At 34.7% G+C, this 20,538-nt stretch overlaps 2 protein-coding genes across 6 annotated transcripts in view; one reads left to right on the plus strand and one right to left on the minus strand.

Annotated features, from left to right (window-relative positions):
- Window positions 1-20,538, plus strand: part of LOC118744756 — a 94,994-nt gene that overhangs the window by 74,405 nt on the left and 51 nt on the right. The gene's annotated exons all lie outside the window — the stretch shown is intronic.
- Window positions 622-19,693, minus strand: LOC118744760 (branchpoint-bridging protein). 5 transcript variants are annotated; one of them, XM_036478065.1, is made up of 8 exons: window positions 19,421-19,693; window positions 5,378-5,460; window positions 4,177-4,262; window positions 3,816-4,079; window positions 3,146-3,581; window positions 2,748-3,062; window positions 2,479-2,641; window positions 622-725 (listed from the first exon to the last, which is right to left on the minus strand). In XM_036478065.1, the coding sequence occupies exons 2-8, from the start codon at window positions 5,436-5,438 to the stop codon at window positions 626-628; spliced, it is 1,425 nt and encodes a 474-aa protein (XP_036333958.1). In that variant the 5' UTR covers window positions 5,439-5,460; window positions 19,421-19,693; the 3' UTR covers window positions 622-625. The 5 variants fall into 5 exon arrangements, with proteins under 5 accessions (XP_036333958.1, XP_036333960.1, XP_036333957.1 ...); XM_036478067.1 differs by having other exon boundaries at window positions 2,748-3,044; window positions 19,410-19,693; XM_036478064.1 differs by having other exon boundaries at window positions 19,410-19,693.

The following is a 20,538-nucleotide window of genomic DNA, read 5'->3' on the forward strand; positions in this document are numbered from 1 at the left end:
TGTGTTTTTTTTTTAGTGTTTGTTTTCATTTGTAATGTGAATATGTAGAATAAAACAAATTTTTGCGTTGTTAAGAGTTTTTTTTTATTATTATTAAATATTTCTTTAAGACGTTGCTTGCATTTGCTTATATGTATATGTATTTGTTTTGCTTTGCTCTTCTTTGATTTAATTAATATAGTTTTTAAGTGTTTAGTTTTAATGTGTAAATAAAATATATTGCGATTTGGTTGTTTTTGGTTTTTCGTTTTTGTTTTTGTTTTTTTTTTTTTCAAAGTTACTTGTCGTGTACACTTATGTTGCCAGTTAGTCCCTAAAGATGTGTTTCCTCATAATACTCGTAATGTGTCGTCAACCTCAACATTCCGATAAGTTTAGGTATAATTGTATAAATATCTGTATAATTCATTTATTTAGTTATTTTTTTTATTTAACATTTTACGTTTGTTTGCTTTGAAGTTAAATTTTTTATTTGCGTTGGGCGAGTTTTTGTTTAAGTTTAAATATATTCATTAAATATTTTTGTGATATCTTAATTGTAGTACATTGGTGTGTAGGTGGAGGCGGGCTCAATAAGGATCAAAATTTTTCAATTCAAAATACCTTTTTTTTTTTGTTGCAGTACTTAGACTCCTTGTGCTAGACTTTCTTTAGGAAATGTTAGCATCGACTGATCCATTGGCTGTGATGATAAAATGAAGGGGGAGGTAAGCATCTGTAAAGGACTGAAAGAATGGGAAAACATTTTCGAAGATGGTATTGAAATCTTTAAGAAAAGTTGTAGGGTTGCATTTGGAAACTAAATATTTGGTGTGAATAATTTATTTATCGTAGTTTGGTGTGCAAATCACATATCAGTCAAATGTAAAACCACGTATAAGGTAAATTTCACAAGATAGCAAAAAAAACTTATTTTCCTCAAAACATTTGAATATGAACTTCTACTGTAATTATTTACCAATAAAATTGGGAAATAGGCAAAAATTTAGACGGGATAACGAAAACAATTTTTTTCCTGTGCCACTTCATACGTGGTGTTGCATTTGGCGGATACGAGCTATTGCGCGTCAAGCGACGTTCTGCTTTTGATTCGGATATTCCTAATCGCTTACATTTTAGTTAAAATTTGCAAATAATTTATCACAGCAACATACATAAAATTTACAGAAGTGTCCATAGCCTAACAAATATATTTTTCGCACATTGTCCACTAGGCGTATAAATGAGAAATATTTTAATATTTGTATTTTTTGCTCAGAGAATACTTATCATTTTTTTAGTTGTATTTATTGCCTGGGTAAATAATCGTTATTATCCAAGTTTTATTTTTGCTTAGAAAATAAATGATTTTTTTGGTTTCTTTTCATGCAAACGCACACAGAAAAGGACAAGGATAGAGATAATGGTGGTAATGGCCATGGTATTGGCGACAACTACGTAATGGTAATGGTAATGGGAATAGTTGGTATCTAATGGCAATAGTAGTCGTATTTCTAATGGTAATGGTAATCACAATTGTAATGTCATTTGTCGTTTTTGTGTTAAATTTCGTATTTAACTTCGTAGTCGTGTTCTGATTTGTTTTCCCATACGTCTTCGTCGCCTTATTCGTATTCGTGTTTTTTTATTCTTGTCTTCAGATACTTAATCGGCCTCTTTTTCGTCTTCGCCTTCGTAATAATCGCTTCCATCTTCGTATTCGTCTCGGTCTTCATCCTGGGATTTTCTTTTTGCCTTAATCGGTTCGTCTTGGGATTTGTCTTGGGTTTAGCCTTAGTACATATTAGTCCTTAACCGTACGAGTTTTACATATTTACTTTTAATGGCATTTATTTGGCGATTTTTGAGCTAACTACCGCTCCTTAAAGCGGATTCTCGTTCTAGTTTTAAACTGAAGTTGATGTCGAGTTAAAAGCTCAAAAGTGTTCAGAACTTTTCAAAGTTGCTCTCCCAGAGAGAGAAACACAGCAATAAGCACATGGAAGAAAACTTCTGAACTAGTACGATGAATTCGCCTTTAAGGAAAACACCAAAGGCTACTTTGGCCTTCTAAGCAAAAAAAAAATAAAAATATTCCAAGCTAAGAAAATAACATTTATTTACTAAGCAAAGAAGTAAAAAACTAGAAAAATTGCTATCATTTGTTCAGCAATAAATAAAACTCAATAAATAATCATTAAAAAGTAATTTAAAAAAAAGTTATAACCGTTATGGCCGATTCAAAATTAGGCATTAAAAAATTCCCGCGCCACTACTTTTACAAAAATAGTCATTAATCAACCATTCATATTTTTATTGAGGTAATGAAATTACAAATTTTTAATGCCCACATCTGTCACTAAAATTTTTGGTCATGCAGTGCCCAGTGAAAATCCGTCATTATAACCGCATAAACCAATTCTAACCCACAAAAATACTTCCCACCTAAATGTACTTTCAACTCATAAATACTTATGTATGTGTTGTTTATGTACTTACTCAGCGAATCTAGCCGCCGTAGCGGCTGCAATTGGATTTCGTACCGCATGTAAAGCCTGCGAATTTTTAGCTCTTGCGAGTAAAGTCATAACAGTTCGCTTAGTTGGATTCATAGTTGAACGGGGCACACCTAAAAGTGGACGCTTGCGTGCCAGGCCACCGGCTAAAACGAAAATAGAGAGGAGAACAACATCAATACCGCAAATTATATTTTTCACACCCCTCCCCCCCCATTGTCCCTTTCATCCCTCCACCACACAGTAACTCACCAATATTGATTGCCTTGACACTGCGCAACGCCGGATGCAACAATGCGCTCGTGGGTGGATCCAACAAACCCAATGTGGCTGCCATGGGCGATTCAGCATCGCTCGACAACGGTATGCCCGTAGCGTTGTTGGAGTGTTGCGCCGCCGCCGCCGCTGCTGCTGCTGCTGCCGCTGTGTGTAAATCAGCCACTGCAGGCACACCCGCTGATGTAGTCGCCGATGGCTTCAACAAGTTACCAATACTAGCAGCGGCGGTCAATTGATGTTGTAATGCAACTGTCATGGCAGTCGGATGTACTAGTGGGAAGGAATTCACTTTAATTGCCAAATTATTGTGGTTTCTCACTCAGGTATGTGGTTTGTATGCATATATGACGGATTGTAATGCGCTAACTTACTTGTTGTTGCTGCGCTAGTGACATTCGTTTTCTGACAAAGCCCTCCTCCATCAGTGCTGTTCGGCAAAAGATTGGTGTGATGATGGGAAGCTGCTACGGCGACTGTAGGATTGGGGCCACGTGTTGACGGCGGCGGTTGGTGTAGTAAATGGTGCAAATTGCGTTGTTGTTGTTGGAGTTGTTGTTGTTGTTGGTGATGTTGTTGTTGCTGGTGATGTTCACTACTCAGACTCAACTGTTGTGCATCATTTTTGTCGAGTGTATTGCACTCCATGCCGTTAGGTTCCATCTCCAGCTTATCATCATTCGATGTATCCATATCGGTGACGCCACCACGATTGGGACTATGCTGATCGTCGGTGTAGGTCAGGGATGATGAGGAACTCAGCGCTTGCATTTCCCACATCTGCTCCTGTCGTATGTCGTCGTGATAGTCCTAAAGGGAGTGTGGGGAAGTTTTAGTACAATGGAAGAGCTTTGCTAAATTAAGTAAAATCTAAAAAAATCAACGTTCTATTTGTTAAGCTCAATTATCGGTATCCCAATTGTAGGTCCACTTATTGTGTCCACGGTTGGCCGGACAGCCAGATCAGGCTTAATCATTTATAATTCTAAACACTTTTGGTATGCGGAAAACCAAACAACAAGATTTCAAGAACTATAAACTCACCGGCACCAAAAACCGCCTCACTTCAGCCAACGCATATGCTATGCGTGCATGTGCTTCGGCGGGCGCAGCAAATGTTGAAATTTCTACATGCAAATCCTCGAATAGATGGGCATACCGACTATCACCACTGGCGCGTAATTCTTCTTCTTTTTTGCGATCGCGCATCGACCCGCGACCCAACACTGCCATCTTACACATTGTCTCCTCCTGCAAACGTTTCATAGAATTTCCTTTGGGCCCCAATAATTTGCCGACGAAATTGAACTGAGAGGCAATTAACCGAGGGAAAATTAGTTAAATAAAATGGAAAAAGTAGCTTTTGTATAGATAGGCGTAGTTTTGTTCTATTAGTCGTATTTACCTTTGGATGATCTCGCACTGGTACAGCCACCTTAACAGCTACTTTAACCGGTCTGTCTCGTGTGATGTCTAACATTTTGAGTTTTTCTGAAAATAAATGAATATGTTTGCGTGCACATTAGACCACTTTACAAGCAAAAAAACAAAAAAAAGAGTTCGCCGCACGCCGCTGAGTGTAAAGGACCTAACCTAGCCTAAATACTTCCTTAGAAGGAGTTTAACGTTTTTTGGTAAGCTTTAATTTACAGACAATTTACAATTAACATTATAGTGATAAAAACTGGAATCTGTTGAGTAAGTACCAGAACCGGAGTACTTGAGATCAATAAACTTTGAAACAAAACAACACTCCTACGCACTATGGTCTTGCGACTATCATTTGCTGGCCAAAAGTCGAGAAGTAACCAAATTGATTTGAAACATAGTTTATGAGGTCGCTGGTTTCGAATATGATGTCAGATTTTCGAAATTCAAAATGGCGGATCCAATATGGCGAAATTGGAAAAAATAAAAATTGTTGCCACTTTCTTTCTTAGTAAATTTGTTTGCTTCTCGGAGCATTGGTCCATCCTTTGCAAGGCCCGGTAATCAAGGGTTGTGCTGCTAAGTTGAGCGAATGTTGCAAAAGCTGCTATTCAATAACTTCTTTTGTATGGAAAAAGGGTTCACATGCAAAGAGATTTTAACAACTTAGAATTTTTGTGAGAAGAAATTAAAAATATTTGACGTTTTTGAGACCAAATAATTTGAAAAAAATCAAATCAGCTGCGCTACTGATACTACCTGTTCAATGTGCCTTGGTACATACTATGTACTTCTAGAAAAACAAAACTGAAGGAAAATTAAAATTCTGACACCATATATTAAGTACGCCTTGTGTATTAGTTTATGTCTGCTTGGCAACTGCCTTTATTATTGAAAACATGCGAGGACATTGATCTTCCAAAATCAAGTGGCAAGCGTCATTTGCGAAACCATGTTTGAACTGTCTGAACATATATTCTATTCCATAGATCTATGCTTCGTGATTTCCAACATTTTCCCCGCCTAATTTTTGCTGTCGATCAGCGATCGCTTTATAATTTTTTAGTTTAGATGTTGGCTGAGTTCGGGATTCAAACCAGAGTCCCACTGAATAATAGTGGCTCGGCGTAAAAAATTTAAAATTTATACATACATACATATCTAGTTGAATGACTTACCCATACTTTTTGTTGAACGATCCTCTAATGTGCTCATATTTGATTTTGAAACTAGCTCCATAATGTCTGATGCTGCAAAATAGCTGCGTGTAAGAAATAAAATATTTAAAACAACATACATATGTAAGTGCCCGTTAATAGAAAAAGCATCTACATATATACATATATAGATGTACCAGTATTTTACAGGAAATAAAGAAAGATATATATTTTGTGTATTGACATTTAATTGATCTCTTTGATTTGACATTTTAATCGAGCCAAAAGATCACATCAGTGGAAGAGTACAAGGTTTCACTTACTGACTAACAAGGCATCAGGCATATACAAAGCATCAGTCGCTTTTATTTAGAAACCTCAGTAGATTTCAATGCCAAATGTGCGCAGCCACGATTAGATGCTAGTTTTCTACTAGGTTGCGCAAGTTAGACTTTTTCTTCTAATGTGATTTATAAATAAAAGATGCAGATGCTTTGTATTTTGACTTTTTTTTTGGAATGCACTCAAACTTATTCGACGATTTAAATAGGGAATTATGGACGCACAAATGCGAGTCCATAGAGACGCTGCTTTAGGACTCCTGTGCCCATAAAATTTTATCAAAAGAATAAGGTCTCTTAAGAAGGCACCTGACACCTTCACAAACCATAACAACGATACACTGAACCATCAGGCAAGTGTTGGCAATCTTTGCGTACTTATTTGCTTATAAGGACAAAAATCGAAAAATGGCACCCTTCCCGCCGCAAACACGCATAATGCCTTCTCTACCCAACGATTAATGTCTCTTGGCAAGAAATGCATCATAAATTTGCCATTAAATGTACTAATAAATTTTTAACATCGTTTTAGTTTTTACTTTTGCATTTCAATAAAGCAAGACCGCGATGTTTGCTGTTAGTTAAATGAATTTTTATGATCGCCCACACATATGAATATATGAGCTAAATATACATATCGCCACCTAAAGGTGAAAAGATGCCAAGTCCACTCTTTTCAAAATTTATTTTTTGATGCAGAATGACAGTTAATGCGAAACTACATCTATTTTTCGTCTCTCCTGAACAATTTCAAAAAAAGTGGACTTGTCACCTTTTCACCTTTAGGTAACGATATGTATATTTGGAGGTAAACATATAGTACTTATGTACATGCATATGTTTCAAATAAACTCATTGCCGTATAATTGAGAAAAAATAAAATTAAATTTACTTGCCATTTTCGTCTTTCTGTAAATAATTTCTCTGTACGCCTGTGCACTAAATTTAATTATAAACTTTTAGCGTCATTTCCGCAAATTAAACGAAATACGAGTATTGAATTAAGTCACACATAATTGTGCCTATATTTTTGCATGTATACATACGTATGTATGTATGTTAACAAGCAAAACTGTTGCATTTTGGGATCGGAAAACCCGCACGTGATCATCCAGAAGCGAATGCATCATCAGATAATGACAGTTTGGTGCGGATTTCGGAATGGTGGCATCATTGGCTAATTTATCTTAGAAAACGTCATTTCGGTCAGCAGTGAGCGCTACAGAGGCATTATGAATACATGGACTTGGACGAGCTTTCTGCACGCACAAGATGTGCAAGATTTGATTTTGAACATGAAAATTATATTTTGAACATGAGATGTTTAAAGTATACACAAAAATATATACATGAAGTGTTTAAAACTGCAAAAAATTGTAAAGTAAAAATATTATTTTTTTTTTAATAATAAACATTTAGTGCTCATATTTACTCAATTTTAAACATTGTGTGTGTAATTTTGCTTTACGCGACAAGTTTGGTAGCATGTAAAAGTAAACAGCCACTTTTTAATTTTATTACATTAGGAGAGGAAACTGGTTACTTCTCTTTATATACGTAAATTTAAGCAAAAATTGGTTAGAGCAAATTTTAAACATTTTATGTGTAAACTGTGAAATTGTGAACAATAAATGTTTAGAATTCAACAAAAAATTTCAAATTTTTTCTTCGCCACACATATGATAAGTAAATGTAAACAAGCAGTGTTTAATTTAATTAAAACGGTATGTAAGTTTTCATTCATTAAGAGAGGACACTGGTTACCTATCTTAATATGCGCAAATTTAAACACATTTTCTTTTAGAGTGTATATTTACTTGAGGTAACAAAACAATTTGAAGTATAATTATATTAAAAAAGTATTTATGCAAATTTAAATAATTGCTGAATCTAATATTTATTTCTTGTTTTGTTTTCAGTAACTACATTACGAAAACGCGTCTGGGTAGTTCAGAACGAAGGCGTATTAAGCTAAAGATTTATTCAGACAACTATAAGAAAAACATAATTTTGGAGTTAATCGATGTGTGCACTGAACGGCTTATATATCGGATGTACACTTTAGTTGGAAAACGTATCGAAAATACCAACGAAAATGGCATCAGATAACGGATGAAACATCCGATTTTCATACGGAATCTTTTCCCATTTCGGATACGTTTACGGATATTTGGTTGGCTGGGGTGTATTGCTTCATAGTTACATACATATGTACAAACATATGTACGTACATACGTGTATTTTTTTAACTTTACCAGCATACACGTTTATAATAATTCTAACAACTTTTCAAATTAAAATTGCAATTTTCAAGGTGTCAATTCTCAAAGGACACTTCATTAGAAAATTACTTCTACTACATGCATGTCGCTTGGCAAGGTCATAGAATATATTTTACAACTTGCTTTCCACTTTAGAAGAATCACATTAAGCTTGCTACTAAATTCTACATACATATGTACATTCATATATACGGAAATATGCCGCTGTATATACATACATACATACACACCATATGTATACTTATTTATACTACTTTAATATTTACAGCATCACTTAGCGAAACGTGAATATGCATTTATTTAGCAATTTCACTAACGGATAATTAAAAAATGAATAAATTAATAGCGCCATAAATATTTGTTGTGCGAACATGCATACAGATGTAGATATCTTACATAACTACAAACATATGTTTTGCTGTGTGAAATATGATAAATTTGCAATTAAAAACACTGAACAAGTTAATAGAGCACAAAAACCAACACGTACGTTCGTTATCTATGCAAATGGAGCAAAGTAAATACATATCTGTAGATGTATTTTATTTAGGTAACATTTTATGTATGTTTGTGAAAATATATACTTACATATGAATATACATACATAGCTATGTACATTAGACAGATTCAAAAAAAAAAAATTATAATAATTTTATTTCCAGAAAGACTTGTGCGAAGCTCTTAATATTAAAATTGAAAGGTCGCTCATGGCGAATTTTTATTTTCCATATAAATAACACAGGATTTTTTTTACACATATTTTGAAATTTTACAACTCGTTTATATGTATGTAAGTAAGTCAACGTATCGGAACGAGCGATAGATTTTTAGATATTAATTTTAGGCTATAAAAAGCGTCTTATGAATTCTTCAAAAATTCATTCCTCCAGAAAAGGTCAAAGTCGGACATATAAAAAATTTAATGTTAAAAAAATCATGCGGCAAAATGTTAATACTTATCACTACATATCGTAAAATTTTCTTTGGAAATTTTACATGTTCTAATTTTCTTTCATTTAACAATTTCTGAATAGTTAAACTTTATAAAGTGTGTATCACAATTATACGCCACCCACATATTGGCAAGTTTTTACTACTAAAATTTGTTATTATTTAATTTAATTATTTTTCTAAAAAAATTATAGTTTATTCTTTAAACAAAAACTGTATACATCAAAGTTTCTAACTTTGTGCAAAATTAAAAAAAAAAAATCACAAACTTTCATAAATATACAAGCTTTTTAATTCGATTTCTTAGAAAAATTTTGAGTATTCATTAAATTTTAGTATAATAAAGTGCAAGTTCGAAGTAGCTTAGACTTACTGTTGATTTTTGACAAATTTTTCGTCCATACGAAAAAATCACCTTTTTAAAGATGTTAAACTTGATAATTTAATAATTTAAGTTGAATGATATTTCTCAAAGAAAATTTAATATTATAAAATTATAAAAAAAATATAAAATTATAAAAAAATTATGAAATTTAGTGATACGCCGAAAATTTAAAAAAAGGTTAAATTTTTATATGTTTAACTTTAACCTTGAGCAGTGATTTTATGGAAAAATTATGACACTTTCCCAGCCTTCCTTCAAAAATTTACCTTGACTTATAGCCGCAGTTAAGAGCTCAGTTCAAATAATTCCAACATGGGGTGATCGGAAAGGTTTTTTTCTTAAACTGTAGTTAAGGCTTGGTGGAAATCAACTATTAAAAACGAGTTGTAAAATCTTAGAAATTAAAAAAAATAAAATAAATTTGCCTTTGTTATTTACATATGTATGTACGTTTATGGATATGGATATGGTCGCAATGACCGACCTCCAAAGCTTAATATTAGGGGCTGCGCTTTTGAAACGCGTATTTTTCGCTGTCCCGAAAATATTTCACAAAGGATTTTGAAAAGAAATAGAAAATTCTTTTGAACCAGTCTAATGTACATACATATGTACATATGTAAGTATATACATTTGTACAACGAGTAAGTAGTAAAATTTAAACACAAATAGTGCTCTATATATGTATAAACATGCATATAATCAACTAGTTAAATTCCGCTTAAGGGTTTTAATAATTTCCACTTGTTGTATTGCATCGTAATTATGCTCTTAAATAATGAATTGAAAGAGAGACAATTCGTACAATATGTACACTTGAAAACAAATAAGTATTTATCTTTGCATGTAAATAAATACGTCAACCACACTTACTGTAGTACAGACAAAATTAACTGTGTTAAGAGTAATGTATTAAAATAATTTTCCAACTCATATACAAATAAGTATGTAATGAGATCGAAAATTTATTCATTCTAACCCGAGAACTAAGTGATAGTAGAGCAAGAGTTCAGCTACATATATAAACGTGTATAAATTTTATTGCAATCATGCAATGCAGAAATATTAAAAAATATATATATACGAGCACATTAGGGTGATCCTTAAATGTAGGAAGCAAATTTTTACATCAGATTTCCTAAGCCTCAACCCCTACCTCGATGCTACTATAGTCGAATATATCACATACAAATTTTGGTACTGATTGGAAACATTTAAGGCGTGTAGCAGAGGGGGCAAAGCTCAGATTCCTCACGGAGACTGAAAAAATTAAAATATTTTTATTTTATCTAATACCCAAAGTGGATACTATAATCGTACATATCACATATAAATTTTGGTCCCGATTGAAGTCGGTCAAGGCGTGTCGCACAGGTCTTAAGTTCAGATTACAAATTTTGGTCCTGATTGGAGACATTTAAGGCGTGTAGCAGAGGGGGCAAAGCTCAGATTCCTCACGGAGACTGAAAAAATTAAAATATTTTTTTTTTATCTAATACCCAAAGTGGATACTATAATCGTACATATCACATATAAATTTTGGTCCCGATTGAAGTCGGTCAAGGCGTGTCGCACAGGACTTAAGTTCAGATTACCCTATGAAGACGCATTCGTACAATAACGCCCTGTAACAGAGAGTATCAACTTTTTGATTAATCCAGTATACAGGTGAAAGCTTAGAAACTGGTAGCTATGTAAATCAAATACAGTTCTCATTGAAATCTGCTAATCACATTGGGCCGCTTTCACTCAAGAATTAAATATACTCAGCGTCAAAACCATGCATACCCTGATGTTTCGACGTTTTAATTTTTTTATATAGTCGGTGATACTGCAAAGCGTTCTATGTCACTTATTGCCTTTTGTGCTTAATTGATCTGTTATCTGTCCTTTCCGGATAATAAACAAACGGCCTGTCCAAATTAAACAAATTTGGTATCATATGAAAGAGGACTGAAATAGCTTTTAAACAGAAATAACGAACGACCTCTATTTATATATATTTTTTTTTTATAATTTAATACTAAAGAAATGCATATACCTGACACAAGGTTTGTTCTATGGTAAATAATTAACATTTATTGTTGAAATGTTTTTCAATATGTGGCTTTCCTCGTTTAGACATTTCAGTGTTCATTTGATTCCAAACTTGTTTAATTTGGATAAGCGGTTTGTTTATTATCCGGAAGAGACTTTTATTTCGGAATACTATTCGCAGCAACCCTGATCTGTATCTGATCACCCTGAAGTTTTAACGATTCTATTTGTTTATACATATTTTTCATACCAAAAATTTCATTTAAGAGCAAAAACCACAATAATCTATTTTTTAATTTCATACAAAACTCGGGAAAATGCAAGAAACACCAAGAAATTTGTATCGCAAATTTTCCAAACTGCAAGTTTCAGGTCATTAAAAATTACCGTTGATTTTTGAGCATTCCATATAGCGCATGATCAAAATCTATTTTTATATGGAAGAAAATGCGCAACACCCTCGACAAAAAAAAAATATCAAAAACTTGTACTAAACTTGAATGCACTACAAAACTGCATACTCAAAATTTCTAAGAAATCGAATTGAAAAATTGAGAATTTGAATGAAAATTTCTTGGTATATCTTGCATTTTCCTGAGTTCTGTATGAAATTAAAAAAATTATTACTGTGGTTTTTGCTGTTGAATTAACTATATGTGACCTGGTCTACGAAAAGGGAGCTTACGTGCGAAAACTAGTTTTCTGTGAAAAAGCTGTTAAAAGTAAGCAACTCGTTTCGTCAGTTTCTCATTATCTCGTTAATTGTTCTCCGCGCCGGACGTCCAGTAAGTGTTGTTGTTGGTCGGAATATTATTATTATAATTCAATGTATTTTGTTCATTACCAATAAATTATATTTTGTCGTATTTTTACTCTTCTTTCTCTACATTTTTAGTACACTTCTAAGCAAGTTAGGATTTTCTGCTTTTCACCACGTGAAAAAGCATCTCATCTTCCATCCGAATCAACCAAAAAGTGAAAATTGATTTTTTGACACCTAAGCCCCCTTTCCGTAGACCAGGTCACATATTTTTATAAAGAAAAATAAAATAAGAAACATTTGGTATGGAAAATATAAACAAATAGAATCGTCAACACTTCAGGGTGTGCATATTCTTAACTCTGACTGTATATCGCCTTTTTGCTAACTCATTTCATTAGACTATTTTTCAAAAGACTCTCCCCATACAGGAAATGAAGATGCAAGAAATAAGTGAGATTCAAGGCGTTGAAGTTTTAAGCCCAACTCATCTCCCACTTTACTGCTGCTGCAATAGGTACTTGAGGTGGTGTTTAGTATAAGCCCATGAACTCCGATAGAACAATTACCAGATATAACTCCAACGTAAAGTACCAGTTATAACTCGAAAGCGTAAATTGATATTTTATGGAGAGTTGCTCGCAGAAGATTGCTCCACTCAACTTTACATTCAGTTTCGACTTATCCGTAAAAATGTCCACAGGCCCATGGTTTCAGATACTTCTACAGATACTTAGTCATCTCTGGAGGGAAAGTGAATGGAGAAGCATCTGCTCGGACCCAGAATCGGTATGCACTGATCGATTCGGGGCAGTATAAACTCGAAGCTACTTAGAATTCCAGAGTTCTCATAGCTGGAAACGAATTTATAGCTCAATCCCCTTAGCATGGCTGTTACGGGCACAAGGCTTAGCATTGCGTTAAGCGCAAGAGTAGAGGTGGTTCGAAGTGTCTAACTGAGGCAGATTATTGTACTTTCTCCAGACACTTAACGATCATTACCTTATTAAGGGGGTCCACTACACAAGAGTGCCATACAGTAAAATTGGTTCCAATATAATGCCATTGAGCCAGTACATGACGCTTGGCGAGATGACCCTCCGCTTTCCAATAGTTATCTGCAACAATACAAGGCTACCGACGCCTCGCATATCTATAAAACAATATTCGGCCTGCTGGAAAGTTTGCCGTCAAGAATCAAGTTCCGATACTTTACCCTGTTAGGGAGTGTTAGAGGGAAGATAGGGATTTTATATCTTCTGGTAAGAAAATAACAAACCCCAACTTATTACGATTCACGCCTTAGCCGCACTAGCTGTCTAGTTTTCGGCCAAGTTAAGGTATCCCTGCATAAATCCCGTCAGGGTGTCAAGGAACTTCTCTCTAACTATGCATCAGTGCTACGTTGTTCGCATAGGCAACCACCCGTCACCCACGACTCTCCAAAGTATCCAGTCGATCGTTTACTAAAAAGTAGCATAGGGCGAGCTCATCCTTTTGGGGTAACCCTACTTACTTTTCTCTGCACATAAGCGTTGCCCTAATAAAGCAAGCGATTAATGCACCTAATAAGGTCAATACCGACATACAGTTTATGTATTAAGAGTGTCAATTTCCTTAGGGAGGACTATTTCGAAAGCCCATCGAAAACAAGAAAGGCCCCAACCGCTTATTTCTTCAGCGAGATTTCAAAGAAAAAGAAAAGGCACAAATTGCTACAACCATCCCTTCAAGAAGAAAAGATACACTTCCCTTCCGAAGTCAAATATCTGGTAGTTATCCTTAATGACAAGCTATCGTGGAATCTGCATCTAGGTAAAGCTATTCAAAAGGACAGGGATACCATCTGGTCTTGCCGGAAGTCAAGGGTCGAAACTGGGTCATCAGACCTAGACTGCATATACTGCACCTAACAAGATAGAAATAGAGTCAACTAGACTAGCCTGCCTGAACATTACTGGCGCGATAAGAACAACACCAAAAGGTGCTCTCGAGGCGCTTCTACACTTGCCTCTCTCAGGTCAAAGGACAACATAAAGGACTGCGCATTAGCTTTGTGGACCGAGGTTTACCTTTAGACATAATTTCACGGTCTTCTTCCAAAATAAAATGAACTGCAACAACGAATAACCAAAACCTCGGAAGGACAGTCACATTTGGTATACTGACGGCTCCAAGGTTAATCATGGCGTCGGCATCAACCCAAAAGGCTCCTTTTCGCTAACATGGGGCGAGTTAACTCTGTCTTTGAGGTCGAAGTGCATGTCACTGAATTATGTCTGAACTACTGCTTGAGGAAGTACGTGGAAAGAGGGCGGCACTGGGCACTGAAAGCACAGAAGGTTACCTGAAAGATGGTGTGGTACTGCCTTCAGCATTTAATACTAATCGCATCAAGTAGTAGAAACATAGTCAAATGTATTCACATTATTTTCTTGAATATTTTAGCAGTAATACTTTTACTTGTACTACAATATAGTTACTTCTATGTATCTATCTCGTTAGCCTGTAACACAAAACCATTCATCGGACAAACTGCTAATACGTTAGTGTACACTAAAAGCATTTTCACTAATTTGTTTTAACGCATTTCTCTTTATTTATCTGTTTCTTTTATTTTTCTCATTTTTTATCTGTTCACATTAAAGCGTTAAATACCATTCTTCCAAAAAAAAAACGTACTGAAGCGTAAAATTTTCTTCTTATTTCAGTATCATTTCTACTGCTTTTTTCTTTTCATTGCTTTTTTGTTTTTATTTTTACGAATCAAATATTACTCAAAGTACTTGCTTTCATTTGCACCTCATTAAACTTTAAAGTAGACTGCAATGTCCTTTCTTCCTGCTTATTGCAGAACTTCCTTGAACTTTCTATTGTACAAGGCGGTAAATACAGACAAACGTATGTAAGTAGCACTGCTATGAAAGCAAAAACTTTCGATTGCAAATGGCAAATATACAACGGCATATGTACCTACGTACATATGTATGTATTTATGTTACGTATGTATATATCGTTGCCGTAATATAGAAAAGCCTTAACTAATTTTCTTTCGATAATCAGCTTTGCACAAAGGTCGGTAGATTACTCACTAAAGGTCTAATAGAATTTAAAAACATCAATAAATTAGTAGCAGAATTTTGAAGGAATTTTCAACTGACGAACTTAAGTTTTTATAAAATTTTGTAAATACTTGGTAAAAACACACACATTTTAGATATGGCCTTTCTATACTGAGGTAAGGATATTTAGGTGCAATTTGTTATACTTATATACAATATATATGTATGTAGATGTGTATTTATTATACAGCTGATACTACTACTAGAGATGGGCGGGCGACTTACCGACGGCAACTTTCGAATCACGCACATTTTTTTGGGCATTTTGGGAAATCAAGTTTGAAAGCTTTACGAGACTTAACTATACACTTATGTAACTGACATTGTAAAATAAACCCCACATGGTATAACGTCCAAAGGTTAATCACGTCAACACAATAACCCAAGATTGGTAAATTCGCATATTCATGCTTCTAGTATAACGGTGACGATATGTATACAAAATTAACCATTGGATTGTGGTAACTGAAATAATTTAGATACATATGAAAAATTTTATTCGAAAATTTTTCTTTTTCCTTGTTTTTATCTTTATTTGTCTTTGCCGCAATATTAACCCATATGGGACCGACGGTTTTTTTATAATATCTTGATGGATTTCCATACTGGGGTAAATATGGGTAGCTAAACTCGAATTTATTGGAAACAAAATTTTGCGATTTTTAATTTTCGAACACTGGGTCTAACCAAATTTTTATTTTATTTTATTAAAAAAAAAAATAAAAAATATGTGAAAACAAAATATTCATGGAGCACATAATTAGCTCTATATTTAACCGAAAAATGAAATCAATCGAACTGTTGGTCCTGAAATATAAGCATTTAAAGAGAGTGTCGTTACGTGACAAAAAATGGAAGTTGATTTTTTCTTTTCTTACAAAATCGCAAAACTGCGAATTGTGGATGGCTATTTTCATGAAACTTATTTTAATATGATTTGGAGCAATTTTAGTTGGTTTTAGAGTTTTTTGAATTAATGCAAATTGTTTCAATTCTCTTTTACAACCCTTAAGTGTGAAACGTGACGTGACGTGGCGTCACGTGACATAAATTTCCATCGTTATATTTTTGTTAATATTGCTTTAAAATGAATTTTCAACGCAAATAAAACATGTATTTTATGTAGAATATACTTTATATTTTGACTTCAGCGCCAATTCAGGGTCAATTTATTAGAAATCTATGATTTATTATGTTTCAACCACATACGCCAAATTCGAACCAAATCGGACCATAAATACGGTTTTTCGAAATATCTCGACCTTGGCACCACCTAGGAAGACCATTTTATGCAAACATGATTCTACTTACATAGCCAGTATATATTTTAAAAAGCAGACAAATCGGCCCGTAAATACGTTAGATATAAAACTTTTATTTTTTTTTGTCGTGGTGGACCTTCCGCTGGAAACACCCATATACGATGAAAAAAGTTTAAAATAATTATGTGGCGATATGGATACTCAACATTGTCCCGCTGCCCCTAAGACGTACAGAGACTTCAGTAGATTTTTCAACCACGAGTTGCGCCCAGCGTTTGATAAGTCTAACACGTAACTTTACACATTTTTATCATAGAGCTGCCCGTTATATTGACTTTACAAAAAAAAAATATAATTAACATTTTGTTTTATTTGCGAGAGAACTTCATGCAGTTATTTTTTAATATTATTTTTTTGATTCATAGTAGATAAATTTCTTCATATCTTTTTTAATAGCTTTCATAGCATCGCGTAGCTTAAGACAGCTGTAGAGGTGAAAATTTCTATCGAAATCTAGCTCCGAGATAGTACCATACCTTCGGACCTTTAAAACCACCAAAAAAGCGATTCACTTTTGAAAATATACACAAAATTACAGACCTTCGCAATGTGAGAGGCTTTTTTTTTAAGTATAGAAAATCAACTTAAATATTTTTGATTTTCAGTAAGATTATAAATTGATTTCTGAACACTGTTACACCCCACAGTAAAATTTAGGACATACAAAAACTTTTCAGTCGGAGCTTTGGAGATGTCTTTTATGTTAAAAAGTTACTTGGAAAAGTTTTCTGGAAATCCGGGAATGAATTCGGTCCACCTAGCTTGTTCCACACGACACACTATGCGTCAGGTTGGTTGAAACCAATAAACTACCAAGAGGAAAAATACCTCTAACTTTGGCAAAAAAATGGCAAAAAAAAGGTTGTAACTAATTAATAATAATTACGGAAATTAGTACAAATTTTATACAAATTCTTGCAAATAACTTATTTCCTTGCGCCAGAAGCAGTAAAAAAGAAAGCAATTATAAGTTAATAAATATAAAGGAACAATGAGATGACTAAAACTAATCGCCTAAGTCCTTCGTCACTTTAGTACTTAACATACTCTCAGAAAAGTATTTTTTTTTTAGTTCATTTCACCATCGCATAAAAGCACCCAGCAAAGAATTTTTATTTTATTTTTTTTTGTGCCTTTTTATGACAAAAAAGCTTGTTGTAAATGATTTTAGAGTATTTCATTAATTCCTCCCAGTGGTATGCCGCTCTTCTGCTTTCGCATTCGCTTGTTTAACACGCCAGCCACCATGGGCACTTGAAGATAAATTATGTACAGCTTAAGTGTCAAGCTTGTCTTGTTTTTGTTGCTTTTATGCTATGTAAATTGTTTGTTTGCTTGTTTATTAGCACAACAAAAGCAGTCGAAATAATTATAGATACACACACAGACGCATACAGTGAAACACAACAAAACAGGAATTCAAAATAAAAAAGGACGAAACCACAGACGTCACGCAGGCTTAAACGAGCGGCAAGCCAAGTCTGCATTACTCGGCGGCGCCCGTTGCTACACCAGATACCAGATACCGCAGTTTATTCGGATTTTATTATGATTATTATTTTTGTATGTAGCAAAAATTTGAGGCTTCCCGCTGTTGCGACTGACCTCATAAAAAATCGCTTGCCTTTGGCGGCCCTTCGTAACCACAACAAAGTTTTGCGGTGTACATATTAAAGTTGCGTAAATTTCCTGCTTGGTTGTTGTGGTTGTGATTTTGTTGTTGTTGTTGTTGTTGTTGTTGCTGGCAAAGCACATAAAACTTGTCAATTAAATCGGCATTGTGTTGTCATTAAGTTGAATGAGCGCTCAAGTTTTCGCTGCTTTGCTTTTAGTTGCCTTCTGCGTTGCATACTCTGTGGCGCACAACGGCACTTTTGTACGCTGCTGCTGCTATTGCCTTTGTTGTTGCAGTCGCTAGTGCCTTTTTACTATGTTTTATGTTGTTGTTATTGCCTTGCTGCTGTTCTTCTAGTTGTTGTTGTTGTTCTATTTTTTCAAGCACTCTAAGCTTGCTCATTCGCCATTCTGCTTTGTATGCAAACAACTTGTATAACCCATTTGCCTTTTCACGTCGCCTTTCAAGCACAATAGAGCGCAAACATCAGCGCGCCAGCACAAACATAAGCACAAGCGCACTTACACACACATACATACATCACATACATAGATACCTGCTCGTGCGCCTCAGCATATGCAACATGCATACATACAAATTCATTCATTCATGAGATGGAATTTCAAGTTAACACTTCGATGCGCTGCCACAAAATTATACTCGCTCGCGCTGCGAGCTTTCACTGCCAACTTGCCTATATATGTATTTATGTAGTATGGCAAGTAGCATATTTCACATCATTTTCCTATTTTTTATTTATGTTTTCTGTATTTTATTTTTCGTACTTGAACTAGTGGTTTTCGCCCCAGTGAAGCACCCGTAAATCACGCATCAGTGGTAGCCGAGTTCCCCAACTGACGACTGACTGACTGACTGGCTATTCACGCCACTATAGCTGTGCCAATGAAAGTAGTACCATCCATGCTTGTCACTCACTCACACACCCGCCTACTTACTGGTCGCCCACTTACTGAATCGCTCACTCGCGACACTGTTTTAATGTACGAGTATATATGTATGTACATACATATTTATGTAGAGATCTACAAGCGCTAAGGTAACTTCTTCATTTTGCATATTTTTCACATAAATTACTACTTTTCCCACTATACACGTTTTTTTGCGTTATGCTATTTTTTTTTTTTTACTATTTTTCGCATCTCTCGTATTTTTCGTATTTTCTACAATTTCCACAAATTGCTGAAAAAATTTTACCATATTTTTTTTTTTTTTTTCACCTTTTGCACACCTAGTATTTTGCTTTTGCTGCTGTTTTGCTTTTGCTTGCTGCTATTGCTTTTGCTGAATGTACATATGTTTTGTTTTTTTTTGCTTCACTTTAGTTTTGCTACTGTTGCTACTTTTCTGTAATAGTTATACCCCAACTTTGCTCTGCATCTTTGCATGCCTGCTCACCAACAACTTCTTCACAACAGCTGGCACAGTAATACTAGTAGTAAGTATTTCGCGCTGTGCGGCACTTCGTTAGCTTCCTTTCGGTTGTCGCGAGCAACTGAATTCGTTTCTCTGCCAGCATCGCCATTTAAGATAGAAAATGTTTGTGTACGTGCTCCGTTATCCGCCTGACCCGCTTGCTTTGCCACCAGTTATCCTTTGCTGCTGCTGCGCTATTGAGCTTTCGAAAAGCTCTCCCATGCGGGTGGTTCTAAGAGTTTCAAATGCGTTAAATGTTAATTTTCTACTCTTTTTATAGCCAATCACATGCACAATGGTGTAGCAAGTTGTGTTTAACCAGAAAAAAGCCAAAAATACTGGGTACACTTTCATTTGTCGTGGTCACCTGTGTCTGCTTGCATTGTTGTTTCTTCTTCTATTTGTCATACAAATGTGTGTCTCACGGCTGAGTGGAAGGTTAGTCGTGCTTTGTTGATGCTGTAATATATGTGTGTGTGTGTGTGTGTGGGTGTGGGGGTGTGGGGGTTCGCGTACGCGTCCCTATGCGTTGCTGATGCAATGCAGCTGGTGATTTCTGCTTGAAGAAAACGCAACAAATGGTGGATAATGGCATTGAGGTGACAGATCAACTGGATTGTATTATTATGTTGTCAGAAGCCAAAGTTATTATTTTTTATCAAAACTATGACCATGTGCTTTTTATTTGTAACGCTTTTGTGCTGTACGTTTAGCTAAACAAGCTCACGTTTACACAGAGCCACCTAATAAATAGAACAAAAGGTAGGAGATACATATCTCCATGATTTTTCTTCAAGAAGAAAGCCTTCTTATTTATACGGATATTTAATAATACTTGGCATAAATACTTACATATGTACAGAAATATGTATGTATTTAAATGAATTAAAGACGATTTCACATAAAACTGAGCTAAAATTTTTTGTTTTTGCA

This window comes from Rhagoletis pomonella, unplaced genomic scaffold (genome assembly GCF_013731165.1).
Source record: "Rhagoletis pomonella isolate Grant_MI unplaced genomic scaffold, Rhpom_1.0 Rhpom_scaffold_00008, whole genome shotgun sequence".
In the NCBI taxonomy this organism is placed as follows: Eukaryota; Metazoa; Arthropoda; class Insecta; order Diptera; family Tephritidae; genus Rhagoletis; species Rhagoletis pomonella.